General features: G+C 39.1%; 4 protein-coding genes and 1 non-coding gene across 9 annotated transcripts; 2 read left to right on the top strand and 3 right to left on the bottom strand.

The window, feature by feature from the left end:
* Positions 1-557: 557 nt before the first annotated feature.
* LOC137720882 (probable serine/threonine-protein kinase PBL23) lies at positions 558-4,026 on the bottom strand. The gene is made up of 8 exons (XM_068460006.1): positions 4,014-4,026; positions 3,579-3,716; positions 3,473-3,478; positions 3,125-3,306; positions 2,853-3,042; positions 2,381-2,772; positions 1,933-2,111; positions 558-624 (listed from the first exon to the last, which is right to left on the bottom strand). The coding sequence occupies exons 1-8, from the start codon at positions 4,024-4,026 to the stop codon at positions 558-560; spliced, it is 1,167 nt and encodes a 388-aa protein (XP_068316107.1).
* A 571-nt stretch (positions 4,027-4,597) lies between these two features.
* Positions 4,598-7,046, top strand: LOC137727107 (cardiolipin synthase (CMP-forming), mitochondrial-like). The gene is made up of 8 exons (XM_068466043.1): positions 4,598-5,091; positions 5,189-5,255; positions 5,360-5,434; positions 5,544-5,595; positions 5,895-5,980; positions 6,078-6,152; positions 6,289-6,383; positions 6,476-7,046. The coding sequence occupies exons 1-8, from the start codon at positions 4,598-4,600 to the stop codon at positions 6,564-6,566; spliced, it is 1,035 nt and encodes a 344-aa protein (XP_068322144.1). The 3' UTR covers positions 6,567-7,046.
* Positions 7,047-7,487: 441 nt separating this feature from the next.
* Positions 7,488-12,000, top strand: LOC137727106 (chaperone protein ClpB1-like). 5 transcript variants are annotated; one of them, XM_068466040.1, is made up of 9 exons: positions 7,488-7,656; positions 8,216-8,368; positions 8,469-8,704; positions 8,807-9,100; positions 9,254-9,576; positions 9,697-10,033; positions 10,129-10,338; positions 10,914-11,315; positions 11,424-12,000. In XM_068466040.1, exons 2-9 carry the CDS (start codon positions 8,227-8,229, stop codon positions 11,481-11,483), a joined length of 2,004 nt encoding a protein of 667 aa, XP_068322141.1. In that variant the 5' UTR covers positions 7,488-7,656; positions 8,216-8,226; the 3' UTR covers positions 11,484-12,000. The 5 variants fall into 5 exon arrangements, with proteins under 5 accessions (XP_068322141.1, XP_068322139.1, XP_068322140.1 ...); XM_068466038.1 differs by having other exon boundaries at positions 8,210-8,368; XM_068466039.1 differs by having other exon boundaries at positions 7,488-7,814.
* Positions 12,001-12,235: 235 nt separating this feature from the next.
* LOC137726569 (small ribosomal subunit protein mS86 (rPPR1)-like) lies at positions 12,236-13,822 on the bottom strand. The gene has a single exon (XM_068465504.1). The coding sequence runs from the start codon at positions 13,576-13,578 to the stop codon at positions 12,400-12,402; it is 1,179 nt and encodes a 392-aa protein (XP_068321605.1). The 5' UTR covers positions 13,579-13,822; the 3' UTR covers positions 12,236-12,399.
* Positions 13,717-13,788, bottom strand: TRNAW-CCA (transfer RNA tryptophan (anticodon CCA)). The gene has a single exon. It is a non-coding gene; the product is annotated as a tRNA-Trp (tRNA).
* Positions 13,823-19,210: the final 5,388 nt, after the last annotated feature.

The following is a 19,210-nucleotide window of genomic DNA, read 5'->3' as shown; positions in this document are numbered from 1 at the left end:
TACTGAAACACTTTTTTTCAACGAAGTTTTAACGAAAAGCTTACGGTACTGTTCACTTTAACTAAAAATCATATTTTTACATTAAAAAGTCAAATCTGGTACTATTTACTTTACCTTTTATTTTGTCTTTATCATTAAAACTTAAAGTTTTCAAATTTTTTTCATTATTTTTTTTTTTTTTTTTTTTTTTTAACAATTGATTACGAGCATCAATCAACCTTGATTGACGCACATATTTACTTTTAAACTACTTTTCTCGAGAGCAACACATGCCAATGTAACATATACACCGAAGACTTACTATTTATTTTGACCACCTATACTAATTTGTAATAACAGTTCTTTAGACCCTACCATGAAAGTTAATTGGAGCTCCAGAGTCAAAAGGGTAAAAAAGTTAATCCGGAGATTATGCATGCTTTTTTACGACGGAACCGATCTTATCCGGACCCAAAGATACTGAGCTCAAGGATCAAATGATTTGTGTCATTAAAATTTAATCCAACGGTTACAATTATTATAATTTTTAGAAGACCTTCCTTTTTGTAACCATAGTATCAAATTTCAATTGTCCGGATCATTTGAGTGGACTCAATTCCTTTAGGTTCCGAAGAAATCCGGTTGCTTTTACGACAACCACCAGGATAATATGATGTCTTGCCTAATTAAGAATTTTATAAGGATGAAAGCAGAAGATGCCCCAACTTTAAAGCAATCCATCCTTCTTTACCCGCAAGCTTCTTCTTACATCACACTTCACACCTTTTTTATATAAAAAAAAAAACAAATAAATCATGCAGTATAAAGCCAGCAGCACAGCAGAAACCAACTTCCCTCAAACGAGTCCAATGGCTGCAGCAACAGCTCCGATCGCAGTAGGCACGCGAGGCACGGTTGGATCGCTTGTCAGGAGGGAGATCGAGTACTTCAGCAAGCTTGAGCTCGACCGGCGTGGAAGCTCAAGCTCAATGAAGCCTCTGGGACAAATACTCGGCTTCACTTCTGGCGGTAGCGGTGCTCATTGTAGCAAGTCTAGTTTCCGGCTCTTGGTAATGACATGGAGGAGGAGGAAGAGGAGAGGCAGCAGTGACAGCGGCAGAGGGTTCTTGGCAAGCATGTGTTTTGCTGCTGAAGTTGCGGAAACCAATCGGCAAAACTGGATTCCTGGGTTCAATTACAAGATCCTCAAGGATGACATGAACAACTTGAGCATTTGATTTCAGGCAAAATCCTCAAAAGCACTTTTGATAATGCTTCTTTTAGATTTCTGTATCATTTTCTTATAGGACTGCATACATTCAATGAAACTCAAGATCCTCTCTTGCCAGGGTCACTGTTCATAGTTTTTCTTTCTTTCTTTTGCCGAATCTTGTGTAAATCATCAATTTGTTAGGACCATTCGGAGTGAGTTCCTTGGTTTGCACCCGACATTTAGTCCACGTTGCTATCCCTGGATATAGGGGAGGCGTTTGTCGCTAGGTATTTGATCAAACAGGATCGTCCATGTCCTATAGTTACTATCATAAAAATATCCTAAAGAGAGAAAGGGCTAAGCGAAGCAAAAAGATTGCAACTGTGACGATATCCTAAGCCAATCAACCATTATTGTTATGAAAGTTAAAATGCATGATAGTGCATGATTGACTTAAGATACTGTCACAATAACATTTCCGTTGTTAGATTATGAGAGAGAAACATGATATATTTTAAGAATAAAAAAAAATAAAAATAAAAAATAAAAAAAGATGAAAAAACGCTTGTTATTTCAATCCTCTAATTCCTTTGGATAAGGTGCAAAGCACATTCTTCAGCTTGCACCTTGATCCTAATTGCTATAGCTCTTTGTCTCCTCTTGCGCTTCTTATTGACTCAACGTGCCTGCCTCTGTTTCTCGATGCACCCTTGGCACCTTCTCCATCGTAGTCTGGCAACGATAGGTGCCCGAGAGCGGTCACAACATCACCCATCGAAGGCCGGCAATCAGCTTCCTCATTCAGACACATTGCAGCAATTGCAACAGCTTGGTTCAGACCCTTTGCCGGAAATCTGCCTCGAAGCAACGGGTCAGCCATCGACGCGTATCTCTTTCTGTCCTTAAGCATTGGCTTTGCCTGCATGATAGAAAATAGGATTGGTATTAAGGGTGCAAGGAACATGTCGTCTTATATGACGAGAAATTCTCTGTGCATGACGTCTTGTCTTTCTTAAAGACACTACATGTTAAGAAAACATAACGTCGTCTCAAATTTCTTTAATGCGTCCTTTCTTTTTGAAAAAGACAGGACGTCCTACACAGAGCAGACTGCTTATACGATTCGATAAAGAGACAGTAACAAGTAACTTCGTAAAGGCTTTTGCTACTTGATGAATGTTCACATACCCAACTGACTAGGATCTGCTGTCCAACCGGTCTTCGCTCATCAATAGCTCTCCGTCCTGTGATCAACTCAAGAAGCACAACGCCAAAGCTGTAGACATCGGACCTAGTTGTCAGCTGTCCTGTTGAAGCATACTCTGGTGCACAATAGCCATAAGTCCCCATCACTCTAGTAGTCACATGGTCCTTGTCTCCGGTTGGACCTAACTTAGCAAGTCCAAAATCAGAAAGCTTAGGACAGAATTTTTCGTCTAGTATAATGTTTGAAGCTTTGAAGTCGCGATAAATCACTGGCGGATTGGCAGTCTCATGAAGGTACTCGAGCCCTTTAGCTGCTCCTTCAGCTATTTTCATCCTCGTATACCAATCAAGAGGCTCCATATTCGAATATACATCTTAAGAAAACAAAAAATCGGTTAGTTTATCTCCACATAAGAGCAAAAATTTTCGAGATCCAAATAATTTTTGTGCATACTTAGAAGGTGATTCTCCAAAGATCCATTGACCATGAATTCATACACTAACATTCTCTGGTCTCCTTCTGCACAATAGCCAATAAGATTGACGAGGTTCGCGTGTTGAACCAAACTCAACATGATAACTTCAGAACAAAACTCTCTGCTCCCTTGCAATCCTTTCCTGTCAAGTTTCTTCACTGCCACAATCTGAAACCAATTTAATCGAAAACATAAATTGCAGGATCGTCTTTCGTCACACGCGCAAGAGAAAGGAGTAAGACAGACACACTTGTTTAATGCTGTCCAAGTAACCTCTGTACACCTTCCCAAATCCACCTTCTCCCAGCAGAGAATCAGGATTGAAGTTCTCAGTTGCAGCAGCTAGTTCCTCGTACGTAAAAAGCTGAGCGACTTTTTTCGCGTGTCCCGTCTTGAGTATCTCCTTCTGTAAATTCCTGCATTCGTTGCTACCTGCACATTGATCACATTGCCTATGTAATACATCATATTTCCAGTTTCTTTCTTCATGCATAATGTGGATGTTTCAACGTAAAATATGGTCGAAATTCGAAAACCTAGTCTATAAATTCCAGTTAGCAAACCAAAATTTGAACGGATTAATCACATTTTCACATACCAAAATCTGCATTGCATTAAGACAAACAAAATGAGAAAATCAGTAGTGTTTTTTCGACCTGACTTAACCGAAAAAGTTGCTAAAAGTGAGGTCAATCTCTTCAAACCACTCGAGTATTGCCTTCGTATTCTGGCCCTCCTCACAGATTCTTCAGGCTCGTCGTCCACCTTGCAACACGAAAAGCAGGTCATCCTGCTCTCCTCCCGCCCGAGCGCCTCTGCCGCCGGCAGAACCGTCACTGATTCTGCAAGCCCTCAATGAATCCCAATGGCATGCATGAAAACGGCGTCAGGAAATGCAGCAACGAATGTGAAGAAAAAGCTTTGAAGTTGAAAGTTCAAAACCAACATTGGTAATGACAACTAAGTTTATATATAAGAGTGGTAATGCTAGGTCTTCTTCTTTTTTAAGGACACAGTTAGAACCATTGAGTTAGAGCTGTCTAATACAACAGACGCGCTCTCTAAAACACAATTTTACCGATACTGTTAAATTATGTAAACTAACTTGTACACTTTCCAGAAAAGTTAAACGAATTTACCATACCACGTCATTGTGCTGATATAATAGTTCTACTCTAACCACTCAAACAAAACCACTTGTTTTGGTGTCTATGTAGTTTATTATCATTGGTTGGATTTAAAATTTAAAAATTATATAATTTATTCGAATTTGATGGAAAGTTTGACAAATTAACAATATGGGCAAATACTCCACGTATAACGCTTACCGCAGTGACCAAAAATAACAATGTTTATGCAATTTAGTGCAGATTTGATCTCTACTTATCTCTTTCCCCTTTAACATTTAACAATTTAATCCACTAATGCTATAAAAAGTTTCCACCAAATTGAAAATCGAGAACGCAAAATGGAAGAAAGTACTAAGCTCAATGAAAATTGGTACGGGCCGCAGTTGATGGACTGCAATAGCCAAGCCCAATCAATTTATATTTTCTCCATTAAATATAAGGCCCAAACCATTTAAAAGTGAAATAAAATCATAAAAGAGGAGAATTCCACGTGTAAGAAAACAAGAGAGCCAGGCTATTGCCACGTGTCATTCAGACCGCAAGGCCAACTTACAGTTAAGAACCTTCCTTCCCCAGAATGCTTCAGTTCAGTCATGGCGGGCTTCCGGTCCTTGAAATCCCTAATCCAAAACCCTAAAAAATCAAGAACCTTCGTCACCGCCACCGCCTCCTCCTCCTCCATCTCCGCCCCTCTTCACTACTCTCCTCTCTCCTACCCTCTCTCCCACCCTCTCGTCCGATTGCCGTCTCAGATTTCCAGGTCCTTCCTCTCTCCGCTTTCCAATTGGATCGTTCCTTTTCACGGACCGCTCTTCCTCTCTTTCCCTCCATGGAAGCTCACGCAGTCCTCCACTCCGCTTTACATTGGCGGAAACGCCGTCGTTCTCAGAAAGATCGAAGCTTCATTGAACTTGAACCTGCTAAGGAGGAGACCGAGCTTCCCGCTCCCATTGGAAGTTGGGTCACTATCGCCGGCTCCGACGGTCGTGGATCGCCGTGTCGGGTTGAAAGAGGGCGCTGACGATTTCGTCAATTTGCCCAATTTGATCTCCATGAGTCGGTTGATTTCAGGTCCTTTCCTTGGATGGTAACAATTACTAATTTGGTTTTTCGGGAACAAAAATTGCTACTTTTATGCTTTTTATTAATTTTTTGAAGTTTGAGGATTTGGAATTGGTATGCAGGATGATCACGAATGAATGGTACTCTTCTGCAATGGCGGGGTTGGTTATCTCTGGGGCAACTGATTGGGTAAGTCATTTCGAAGCATTTTTCGTAGAAATTGATTTATGCTGGACATGGTTGCTTGTTACTGAGATTTTGACTGTGTTTTCACTTGTGATTTGAATGTGTAGTTGGATGGATACATGGCTAGGAGGATGAAGATCAATTCTATTGTTGGGTCCTATTTGGATCCCCTTGCTGACAAGGTATAAGTGCTTTTCGGTTTTCAGTTCTTCCCAAAGTGGTGCTTTTTAATTCCTGTTTGCTTGTGGTTTGGGTTGTTGACGTGCCAATTGTGATTTCCTCGTGATGCAGGTTCTTATTGGATGCGTTGCTCTGGCCTTGGTACATAAGGGTCTTCTTCATCGTAAGTACCAAGAAGTCCTGTTTTTGTTTTGTGGGACTGGGATGGTGGTGCATGTATGCATAAGTATCTTTCGACACCGAAGATTGTGAAGATTAGGCTGTTGTTGTCGTTAATACAAGCACAGGCTCAACACCTGCACATTGATTCACAGCCTACAGACCATACTTTTCCTGTGTTTGCTTATTTTCTTTTGGTTTCTTAGTTTTATCTTTGGTATATGAAGCCCTTAATCATTTTCTTTGACGATGTTGTGTGTTGGGAAAATAATTTGGCTTTCGTTTGATTTTGGGATTCTGAAGCTGGACTTGTTGGGCTCATTGTGTTCCGGGATGTCGGGCTTGTTGGTGGTGCAGTATATCAAAGAGCTAGTAGCTTGGGGTGGAAGGTGAGATCTTTGTTTCGTTGTCTTATCGATGTTTTGGCAAAATAATTAGGTTACTCATGTTGTTAAAATCTGATTTGACATTGTTGACTCTTTTCAGTGGAATAGTTGGTCCGACTTTTTCAACCTTGATGAAACCCGCCCTGAGAAGGTGGAACCTCTCTTTATTAGTAAGGTAATCTTTATTCTGTACTGAATATCACACAGTGCCGAAGACCAGAGATTGAGATAAACTTACTGTGATGCTTGCGATTTCTGTTTGATTGAGATAAAGGCCTTCTCTCTTTCCTAACAAATAGTACTGTTGACAGCTTAACACAGTCTTCCAGCTTATTTTAGTTGCGGCAGTTCTTCTTCAACCGGATTTTGGAACACAAGAAACTCAGTCATACATCACATACCTGAGGTAACTTGACGCAGATATTACGTTTCTGTAGTTTGTTTTCCTTGATGTTATATATGCTCAAAGAGATCATTGTTCGTCTCAAATTGGTGCAGTTGGTTAGTTGCATCAACAACAGTGGCTTCCACAGCAGCATATGGCGCCCAACACTCGAGGAGATCAGCATTGACCGCTCGGAAATCGTAATTTAAGTAACACAGTAACTCTTTCAGCCTGCAACATCATTGAGTTCTAATGCGCAGCATAAATCGTAACTTATCAGTGAGAATTTTGACGAACAAGATACTCGTTGTCACACTTTGGGAAAGCGATCGCACTCGCAGTTATCTGAGCTACAGACGCAGATCGCGTAGAAGAAAACGGAGACGGATGTATACTCGGTGAAGTTGTGAACGGTAGCGATAAGAGAGAACTGACCTCTACAGCCCTAGAGAAATTTTGGAAAAGAGAAATGTAAGTGATATACCGATGTCGGATTAAGGTTGTTGACTTCCAAACTATGTATAGTTTTTCGAAAAGCTCTTCAGCTTCAGAAGACTGCTTGCTATGCCACCATGCATTTCAAGCCACTAAGCTTACATATGGTGGCACCGTTCCTTGAATAATTGATTTCGTGTGTCACTTCGGAACTTGTAACGGCGTAAATAAGAAATTACCCTTCTTGCATGCGATGACTTTTCGGTCAATAAGAAATTACCCTTCTAGCATGCGATGACTTTTACGTTGGGATGGCGATATTCAAAATTTTGAAAAAGGTTCTGTAAAAATCAAAAATGCTGTGACGGTGTTTGGAATTAATTATATGTAAGATTGTTTAAGAGAATGTTATGTGTTATTCAAATCTCAGAGATTAAAGTTATGTGTTATATCGTCAACTCAACGGAGTTTTTTAATAGAATGGTCATTTTTTAATAGAATGATCAAAATAATAGATAGTAAACAATCTCAAACACTATTATGTTGATTTTAAATTTCAGATATCAAAATTATGTGTTATATAAATTATATCATTTTGACTAAAAAGCCAACAACAAATAAAGGGGTGGATATTTATAAGGAAGGGCCCTATGCGTTTTGTAGGACCCAAAACGACCACATTGGTCTCGATCGTTTCGTTTCAGCCGGTTCGAACGACCGGGTGAGGTCGGTTAGCGATCGGCAGTTAAAAACCCTCACTCACTCTCTCCCTCCCTCCTTATTTGCGCGCTCTCTACAAAAACAACTAGTAAAAGGGCTTCAAGTGAGACATCTCCTCTCCGACTCTGCGAAAAACCAGGTTAGGGTTTTTGTAATTCTGACGTTGTTTTGTAGAAATTAGGGCTTTCTCTTCCCTTCGTCCCTCTCCTCTTCCATCTTCATTCATCCAAATTGAAACGTCCGTCTGCGTAATTTCCGTCGGCTTAGAGTGAAATTCCGTTTCGTGGCCGAGAAAAGGTATGAACTTGAAGCTTCTGAATTCCCAATGTAACGCAATCGCACGTTAATTGTCGGGGACTATGGTGGGTTTGGGTTGGTTTTCACGACGGTCCCTGAAAATTAACTAAATTCGATTTTAGCCCACTTCCACAGTAAGTCTAGTTCAATTGAATTATTTTTATTGGAGAAGTTAGCTTCAGGAATACTTCTTATTGCAGTGGGAAACTGTATAGTGTTTAATCTTTACTCTTTATTTTATCAAATTAATTTGGGGGTGTCCTCGAATGAAAATTAGGTTTGAACTTTGAAGGAGTCTGTTTTTTGCATAATTAGTGTATTTTCAATGGTGGGTTTTGGTAAAATGACCGAAAAATCTGAACTTGTGTGTTTCTGACATGGAAATTGTGATGAAGTTGTAGGTGTGACAGAGATGGATACAGAGCAATGGATGGGGGAGTTTGTTAAGAAGCTCCAGGTTGAAGATCAGGAGCAGTTGGAGCTGGCTTATGGTGTTGAAATCGAAGCGGAGGCAGTGTTAGTTGCTTTCCGCATTATCATGCAATACCCCGATGGTTAGTTGATTGGTACCGCTATTCTTTTCTCAACCGTTAGTGTGAAGATACCATGGTGGTTAAGTTTTCGTCATGCTTTTTCCTGTTTATGATTTTTCAGTTTTTCAGTTCGATAGTAGTGGAGGAGAATTTGATGACACCCAGAAGGAAATTTTGCAAAATAAGGTTGTTGGGCTTTTAAAGGAAGCTTGTGTAAAATTGAGGGATAAATTTGACTACTCTAGACAAGAAGAGGATGATCTAGATGTCGGTGAGTACCAGTTGCGTCGCACGCTTGTTGAGTTAAACGAAATCAAGAAAGAAAGAGATCCATCCACACAAAAGTGGAGCGATCGTGTAAGCTACACTTATTAGTTACGAGCAACATTGGTATATTTTTCTTCTTGTTTTTCGGTATGCACTGTTTTCCTGAGAAATATGTAATGTTGGGACGTTCAGGTGAAAAAGGAACATGAAGAATTGAAGGGTATGTGGAACCAGTTGGAGACGAACTGGATGCAAGTAAAAACTTCACGGCAGAGATATGACATCAGAGCTCGAGAGGTGCTTTTGTTGGAAAGGATGCACGAAAGGTTGGCTTTTCGTATAAATGAGGCAAGATTAAACATGGTGAACAGTTTCTCCGGGTCTGGGATGTTGCAATGGATTGATGACCATGTGACTGAGCTTTTATATACAACTCGCAAAGATTTTAAGCATGAGCTAACCGTGAGCCCACACGTTGTTGCTAAGGTGGATATATCTTTTACTTACTCCTATGCTAGACTTTTGCTTCCTTTACCGACTATACGTCATGACACTCTAGGTGACTGGCCTTTTTATTCTTATTAGAAATTGAAAAGTGATTCAATTTCGTGGTCTCAATCATTTTTGCATGATATGCAGGCAGCAAGCCCCTTGATTGATGCTCCGCCATTGTCGCTCTCTGAACCAACACTGCCTCAGAACCTTGAACAAAGAATTGCTAAGAGGGTAATTGGACAAGAACATGTTCTACTTGCAGTAACTGCTGCTCTATCAAGGCAGAGGCCTCAGCGACGCCCTATTGGATCCTTCCTCTTCATGTGCGGCTCTGGTTATGGGAGGACAGAAATGGCAAAATCTTTGGCCGGACTACTTTTTGATAACAAAGACATGATAGCAGAGTTTGACCTGGCAAAATACTCAGGTCCAAATTCTTTCTCACGCCTCGTTGGTCTTCTTTCTAGGTAATTTGTCAATTGAGTGGTGCATTCCTACATTTTTTTTTTTTTTTTTTTTTTGTTGTTTCAGGCTGAAAATTTTCCTAAGCTTATTTTTACATTATATCTGGACTTTTGCTCCTGTAGTTACATTGAGCCAGGCATGAAGAGGGAGCGCTCAGAGGCAGTTAAGAAGAGGCCTATAGGTCTCATTTTGTTTGACAATGTTGACAAGGCTCATGAATCTATTATTGACATTCTGACCGAGATTATAGGTTTTGGTCATCTAATAGATGGTCAGGGGAACGCCGTTGACTTCACTAAAACATTGATAATCATGACAACGAATGTTGGATGTGATAAATACTGGCCATGGAATTGCAAATGTGCAGATGAAGTTCAGAAGTTCCCCGTCAAAGAAGGATTATATGATGATGCATGGGAAACAAAACACAATTCCTGCTATCTTTCTCTTTTGAGGGAGGTAAATTTTGGAATCGTCATATCTATATTATTTTGCTGAAAGGCAACCGTTTATCATATTATTACCAAATCACTTTTGCATCTTCTCTTTCGCAGGCAAAACAGCATTTCAGACCTCAATTGCTTGAATATGTGGATGATGTGATTGGAATTAGGTCTCTATCCGTTCAGCAGTTGAAGGCGGTTGCTAGGCTCCAGCTAAGGGACATTGCCAGCTGCATGACACAGAAGGGCCTCATTATATACCCATCTGAAGCTGCATTAGATATTATTGTCCAGAGCTCAACTTGGCTTGGAGATAGAATCGTATGTCTTTCATAATGACGATCTTTCTTACTGGAACTGTGAAAACCGTAGAAAAAGATAACTTTTTATATTAAAAAAGGGAACAAACAGCTAGGATAATCAAGTAAAACTAGTTCATATGCATAGTGGAGAACCGGAAAGGAGTCATTTTCCTCCAATCTTGTAGGTTTCTCATACCCATATTAACACTGAATAAAGCTTGCTCCTTTGTACATTAGGAACAAACCATGCTTTCCAAGATAGTTATAATAAACATTATATGAGAAAAGTCATTCAAGTAAGTCAACGGAAATGAGTACTCTTAATTTTTCCTTGATTTGTCTTACTTCAGAAATGTCTAATAAAATGAACCATGGATATTCATACATTTCATATAATACCAATATTGCATATAATGCGGATATACGTTTGAGTTGTCTCTGCTTTCTTTTAAATATAATTAGCAAACAGATATTTTACAAATTATGTTCAACGTTGATCAAACGCATGACAATAAGCTTTTTTTTTTTTTTTTTTTTTTTTAATAGTAATTGTGCCGTCCTGTACAATATTGATTGCTTTCGTTGTTGTAACAGAGAGGTGGAGAGAGAATAAGAATGTGGCTTGAAGAGAACTTGGTTCCGCTGCTGTTTGAAAAGCTTGCTAAGAACATTTTAAATGAGTTGTCTATTATATATATTGAAGCCTCGGTGGAGACAAACCAATTGTCCTACAGCTGGGCCAATTGTGTACATTCACTGGAAGAACAAGATGTTAACCAATTAGTATCGTTAAGGGATTTGAGATTGATGTATCGTAAAGAGAAAGAACGAGCAAAGAATGTCTATGTTCTAAGAAAACTTCACAACAGATTAATCGCAAGTGCAAATGCTGAACTGGGTTATACTACTGCTGTTGTTCAAGAGCTGGTTAATACAATTCAGGATCTAGTTACAATCTCCAGCGGTATCAAGTCTTTGCTCGACAATCCTAAAATGGTACGTAATTTGGTTTTTGTTTGGCACTCGCTCTTTCTGAATGATTGTTAACTAAGTTGAACATGAGTGCATGTATATAATGGTTCCACTATTCATGACTCTTTTTAGGTGGCGGAGGCAGCGTTGAACGAGGACGAGGTTAGGCAGAACAAGAGGGCTAAAACATAGAAGCAACGATTGAGTTGCTCGAAGATCGAAGTACGAAAGATTTGATCGAGTAGCTTATTGTATGAAGAAGCCGGAAATATGATCGTTTATCCTTCTTTAGAATGCAATCTGCTGACTTGCATTTTCGGGTTCAAATCTTAGGACGACATGAATCTTGCCGCACCTCCTTTGTCAAAAGGACTCGGCATAGACAGGATCAGCTGCCCGGAGTCCTGAGCTTTTTACTTCGCAAAGCTGACTGAAGTTTCAAGCAGATGTAAATTACTAACTTATCAGAATAACCAAAGAGTGTCTTTTGGGCCACACACAAGAATTTTTTTATGGAGTTTCACATTTTTCGTTTATGAGATCGTAGATTTTAGTTTGTGGGTAAATATTTAACTCGATCGACGTTACTGTAAATCTGTATTTACCCTCGGTTAGGGGAGGGTCGACTCCAACTCGATCGAAATGCATGTGGTTACATATGTAATGCACTCGTCGCGAAATGAACCATGACAACGTAGAAATTCTTTGTGCTGGACGCATGTCCTTCACAAAAAGGACTGATTAATTTTCCTTTTTTTTTTTTTCTTCTTAAACAAACAATGTTATCTACACGAAGTGATGGGAGAATGAGCTAAGCTCATAATGGGCTAGCAATAATATAATTCAAATTCGTTTTTGGCGAAAATCAAAAATTTCTCTCAGTCACAAATGAAGAAGAATATCATTATATCGTTGCACTAAGTGGTAAAAAAAGGACGGATGGATTTTGTACCAATAATTTGAAAAATGATTTGATTACTCATTGACATTTTTGCCCTTGCTTCGTTTTTTTATCTCTCCCTTACCAGAGAAAAATACAATAGACTCTCGCACTAACAAATGAAAAAACCATACCAATAAAAAAACCATCTCCTTCCTCGCCGAGTTCTTACTGCGGCAATGCAGCTTCAACTTCATTCCACTGATCTTGATTCACCGAAAACTTCTCCTTCATCTGCCCGATAACCTCCCTAGCCTCCGCCACCTTCGAAACCTTCACCAGTCCGTCCACGAGCAACTTCATGGTTCCGAAATTGGGAACCCAATTCTTCTCAATGCTCTCCTTCGCAAACTGCAATGCACTCTCAAACTCCCCACCTTTGCACAGGAAATACACGAGAGTGAAGTAGCAGTTCGCATCTGCCTTAAATCCGCGGTTCACCATGTTGGTGAACATCTTCTTCGCCTCGTCCAAGTTCCCTTCCTTGCAAAACCCATGAATCAGATGGCAAAATGTGACTGCATTCGGCTTCATCCCCCTCGAAAGCATCCCCTCCAGCAACGCTTTTGCCTCGGCAGACTTCCTCAGTTTACACAAACTCTTGATCCTAATGTTGTAAGTGGAAAGGCCGGGCTGAAACCCGTGCTTCTCCATCAAATTCATCACCTTCCCAACGTCTTCAAACTTCATTTCGGTGTAAAACCCGGTGAGCAAATGCCCGAAAGTGTTGGCATCCGGCTTCACATTCTTCCTCTCCATCTCCGCCAGCACCGAGTAGGAGGAGCTGGTGGTGCCCGCCTCCGAGAACGCCTTGATCACGTAATTGTAAGTCTCCAAATCGGGCTGGATCCCGTAAATCTTCGGGAATTCGAGTAAAACCCGGTTCACCTCCTTGTAATTCCTGGCGAATATACAGGCGAGCAGCAACGCATTGAGCGTCTTGACGTTCCGAGGGATGCCCAATTCCTCGCAGCGCTCAAAGATGCGGACGGCGTGGTCGGGCATGTCGGCCTGGCCGTAGAGGATGATGGCGTGGGAGGCGAAGCGCTGCGTTTTGAGGTCGGGCCGGGAGGTGAAGAGGTCGTCGAGGAACTGGCGGATGAAGTCGTAGTGGTTGTCGTCGCGGAGGCGGTTGATGGCGACGGAGAAGGCGATGCGATCGAGGTGGGATTCGGGGGTTAGGGAGGCGGATTTGCAGATTTCAAGGATTTTGGAGGGGTCTTTCTCGGACTTGAGTTGGGCGATGGCGGTTCTGGTTTTGTCCTTGGAGGACAGTGCGGCCGCCGTGGAGAGGTGGCGGGCGTGGCGGGTGAGGGCGGCGTGGCGAAGGCGAGATAGAAGAGACATGGCTTCTAGAGAGAGAAATGGGGGCTGGCATCAGGGTTTTGCAGAGGGATTAGTGGATGGGGGCGACCGGAGTCGGACAGTGAGTGAGAACGTCATTGAAAAAAAAAAAACAAAAAGGAAATCGGGGTTAAAGGGTTTTGAACCCGACGTGAATCGAACACGCAACCTTCTGATCTGGAGTCAGACGCGCTACCATTGCGCCACGGATCCCCGGTTGATTGTTTTAGATATATCAACAATTTATAAGGGATAGGATTCTTCCTATTCCGAATTTCTCATAGCTTCTTTCCCCTCCGCCTCTATTTGAATTGTTACGATTAAACCACGTCAATATAGTGTGTTGACTTTTATTATAAAAAGAGACAACAAAAGAAGTGTGAGAAGAGGTGAGGGAAAGAGAAGGGATTAGGAGAGGAAATAATCATACACCCATTTATAAACCTCATTAACGTTTAGTTTAGCAGGGGTTGTATGCCAAGCATTAAAGAAATTTAAAAAAAATCGAACCGAAGACTGAAGCGAAGCCGGAAAAAAAAAAAAACTGAAAGAAAAAAAATCAAATTTGGTTTTGATTTAAGGGGTTCAAAAACCGAATTGAAACTAAAACCCCTTTAAAACGACGATGTTTTATATGTTAAACTTAATCCTAACTATACAACCCCTTCCAAACTCGATACCCAAACCTAGTTACCCGCCGTACCCTCTGCAGAACAAACCCTCCTCTTGTCGATGCCACACCCTTCTCCTGTCGACGTCGCACCTAACATAACCCTCCTTCTCTCGACGTCGCAGTTGACACCTCGCACACCTCGTTTGCCTTCTCCTCGCCCACACCGAACAGAACACCTCATCCTCTCGACGTCACAATTAAGCTAACCATGAGAGGTTTAATTATCGTATTGATTATATTACTAGTAAAGTAGGAACTCAAAGGCACAAGATGTCGAACCAAACAAAATAAAATCACAAAAAAGTAGGTAACAATCGACACCACTATTATTACATATCATGTAAACACATGGGGTCGCGGCTGTCCTCTTACAGTCTAGTTTTATATAGTAGGTCTTCGGAATGTGACAGCATCCAAGGGATTTGCAACCTTCAACAACCACGTAAGTAGATCATACCAGATGTCTTGGTTTTCAAATGAATAATTTACATTTTTCGTATTTATAAAGAATTGCAAGAAAAAAAAAGGCATCCACATGTCACATGTGGGGATAGGACACATGTGTATTGAAATAATTTATTCTATTTTTACGCTTTTACTAACACGTAAAAAGTTTACTCCAATTTTTTATTTCTTATGTGGTTGATAACACTTGTATTGAAATGTCTCATGGATAAAAACATTGGTACGTTAATTTGTGAAATATCGATGGATATATTAATATCAGTTGTTTTAAATAGAAATGATGGAAATATAAAATGAAATTTTATTGAATGTAAATGTTGGTTTAAAGGAAATATAAGAGTTTTTCCGATTTGGAGTGAAGTTTCAACCCCCTTTTTTTCCATATCTTTATTTGATTTTTCCAATCTTTCTAGAAAATATCTACCGTATCGAAGAAATTTAAAACATTGTTAACACGTGTATTGAAATCATTTTAATTATTTGACTTCTGCTTTTACTAGCATGTACAAAATCAAAACAAATACTCGTACTACAGTTCCATTTGTCCCATCATGATCTTTTATATTCAGGACTTCTCTTGTCGAGAATTCTTCATTCTATGTAAATAAATCGTAATTGTAAACGAAATACAAGATAAGATCAAAATTAAACTAAAATAGAAGTATTCAGTGTCATTGATCCATAATCCATCTATTAATAAATAAAATTAGGTAGCAAGTCGCTTCAATATGTTGAAGGACTAACATGTAATTGGTGGCGTATTCGATACCCAAGTATACATATGGCTTATATATATATCTACTTACGTCCTTGAAGCTAAAGTCCAACAAGTTATTGTGTAGATGATATCGATGTCAAAGTCATGAAAGGGAAGGCAAACATTCGTCACGTACTTTTCTGCGCATTCGCCGATTAATTCATACCCAAGAAACGGACATGCTTCCAAACCCATTTCCTTTTCACCTTTCTCATTTTTCTTCTTTATCATTTATATGCTTTAATATTGTCCATTTTTCTAATTAATTTAAAATAAATAAATAAATCGTTACCAAATTGGTTATAAAATACTATTGGCAATCTGATAATGGTAATCTTGTTGAAGTATCAAGGAGGGCAAGCGTTGGAGTGGAAATTAAGCAAATATCTTATTGAAGTATCGAACATAACATAAATATAAGTAGAACTTGAAACATTATGTTCAAAGTCGACTCTAAGATGGTAAGATTTTGGGGGCTTGTCCAAAACTTGAGCTAAGGCCCTTAGGGGATGTTTGTTTGCCCTCGTTAAAGTTCACTGGACTGGACAAAATTAAGGGTTAGTCCAATCCCATGTTTGTTCTCAGCAAGGAATAGCTTTATTAAGACTAGCTCTCACTTGCCTCGACTAAAGGCAAGACTATCCGGTCTTAGCGAGTATCCTCGAGAACCATGGGACTAGCTAAGACCATCATCTCTCTCATCCTTGTCCTGCTCGACAACTACTCATGGCCACTCCTTGTGACCTCCGACTATACATTGCCGTTAATTTTCCAATTCGACTATATTTTTCAAATACGTTTCACAACCAATTTTCACATAAAAAATATACCAAAATGAAGCTGGGAGTGAGGGGATTTCGTTTCTACCTGAATCAAGGCTAAAAGGTGGTCAGAGGTGGCCGAAAATTGGCCCAGAAGTCTCGACATGTTTGGGTTTCTTTGAATCTATGACAGATTTGAGCATGCAAAGCTTCGATCTGTATCCAGGGATGGAAAGAAGTTTGTTGGTGGTGCTAACCTCATCCAATTCGACGAGGTTTGGCCGAAAAACACGATGGAAAACCTACAACTCGTCGGAAAAAATGGAGATGTGAGCTTTCGTCGAATAACACAGAGCTAGAGCGATGGAGAGAGGAGAGAGAGACTAGAATCGAGAGGGAGATGGAGTTGGACAGGAAAAAAAGAAAGAGATAGAGACTGGAATTGAGATGTCTAATCTGGGATAAGGAAGGGTGGGATAGAGAAAGGAGAAAAAGAGGGAGATAAAGAAGGAAAGAATGACGGTGAAGGAAGGAAAAGAAGGGGAAAAATATAGGATAATAATAAAATATTAATATTTATTAATTAAGTAATATAATATTATTTATCCTGCTTTTTAGTCCGATTGTGCACCAAACGCCTCATTAAGCTAGTCCAGCTTAGTCTATTTTAAGTCATTACAGCTTAATCCCTCAAGTTAGTCCAGTCTGAGATAGTTCGATGCAACAAACACATCCTTAAGGAACAAAAAATCTTGAGATTTTGGCCGTTGATTGGTGGGATTCAAATCCAAATTGCGGGTAGAAGCTAATTAGTGATTTCAGTATGTAATCATTGTACGGTAACATTTTGTGTGTTTATTATATAAAGTGTATTATTGAAGACCCTATAAAATCAAGAATATTGTGTTGTAGCATAACTGTTGAATTGGTCTGTGTAGTGAAACAAACACCAGCTCAAAAGAGTGTGGCTCTCGGTTATAAGTGAAGAGATTAATTATAACAACGTTAATAATTTAATATCATACCTAAATAAAGGCAAGATTTGCATTGCATGGAGATAATTTACATTCGGAAATTGACTTACGGAATTGGCGGAAAACAACCACACCGCGAACCGGCCACGCCACGTAAACCAGGCAAAGAAACTTCGCGCGACCCTTGATGTGAAATTACTATAATTTAGCTGACCAATCAACGGTTGTCTGGGATGGGACATGGGGATCCCACCGCATCAGCGAATCTGCTATTCGCATCACGTGGTTATCAGCTCAGCTACGTTTTTTCAAATTTTAAGCTAATCCCAAGTTTAGGCGCCCCATGGTTAAATTTCTTTGCCGGCCGTTGATGATTCTTCCTGGATTATCTTTGTGAGGATATCGGAAATTCTTTAATTATATTCGTATATCGTGCAGTCAGTTTTTGTCAAGTACTGTTTATATTTAATTTTAACTAAAAAGTTTTATAATGATTTCTGACTGCACGATATACGATGAACATATGTAATTGGAGGATTCCCGATATCCTAACAAAGAGGATCCTCATTCAACTCCAACATATATGCCCATCTTATTTAAATTTGGACTAAGTTGAAATAAAAATTATGAAATTTCTGTTGAAATAATTAGAAAGAACTTGAAAATTTTGTGTAGATCGAAAACGAAATTGATCGACCAACTCAAATAGGAATTATTAGTAAAACTAAATCAATTGATCTTATTTAGCTGGTTATATTCAGAGGTCATTTTACGAACATGACTGATATTTTATTTTATTGACTTTGTATGATATTATTTTCACATGGAGGCTTTCACGTACAATTTTCTTTGTGTATTTAACCTATTTATTTATTAAAAAAAATTAAACCATACAATTTGGATGGTGATAATAAAAGAAAAATAGTAACTTGTGGAACTGGGTGTATATGTTGTCCTTTCTTTTGGGCATACATTAGATGCAATTTTTTTTTTCTCAAAACAATAATCTGAACAAGTTCTTCAGTTATGAAAACAGAATCAAAATTCAGACGCGTTGCTTTGATCAATTGACATGATTAACATGTACATAAACTTTTATTTCACACGTTTGTACGTACAGTAAAATAATTATATATTTTAACTGACATGTAAAAAAAAGGTGTAAATTTCTTTTAATTATCTAACCTGATCCACGTCGATATTTGCGACAAAAAAAATCAAACAAAGAGACAAGTAACTCCTCCTCGTGAATAGGTTTCGTTTTCCCATAATTTAGGACAGAAAGGAGCAGTTCATTTTTTAAATGTTCCTAAAACCATCTCTAATGGTTGGGCTAAAAGCTAAATTTTTTAACCTAGAAAATTTAGCTTTTAACACAGAAACAGCTTTTCTGCTCCAACCATTCTAACCTAAAATTTTAGCCCGAAATTATTAAAGAATGAAATTAGATTATTTTTTTTGTTAAATTAAATTTTTTTTAAAAAATAAATATGTAGACTATCGTAAATTAATTTTATGAAAATTTTAATCTAAAAAAATTTAAATTCCGATAAATATTGGGTAAAGTCTACTCCGATTTCTGGGCTAAATTTTGGAGGGAATTTGGCATTGGTTTAGCATTTAGCACAAAATTTATCCTTGGGTTGGAGTGGGTTTGGGGGGAAATTTTGGGGAGTAATTTGACTTTTAGCCCATCATTGGAGTTGGTCTAATTGGACAGTCCACATAATAAAGCACAAATAAGCCAGAAAATAGAGAGAAAAAAATCAAAAAAATTAAAGGGAAAGGGATCCTACCCATCTCTTCTTCTTAATGTACCAAATCAGAATATCCGGACTGTTGAAATTTGATCCAATAATTGAAGTTATTATAACTTTTAAAATGAGCTCTTATTTGTAGTCATTATATCAAATTTCAACGACACGAATCTTTTAATTTTATGGATTAAAGGGTAGAGATCAGGAGACATGATTTCCAAATAAAATAAAGCGCAGAAAGAGAGAGA

The sequence above is a fragment of the Pyrus communis genome, chromosome 2, assembly GCF_963583255.1.
Source record: "Pyrus communis chromosome 2, drPyrComm1.1, whole genome shotgun sequence".
NCBI lineage: Eukaryota > Viridiplantae > Streptophyta > Magnoliopsida > Rosales > Rosaceae > Pyrus > Pyrus communis.
The sequence above is the reverse complement of the archived record's forward strand: the minus strand, read 5'-3'. Positions and strand labels throughout refer to the sequence as shown.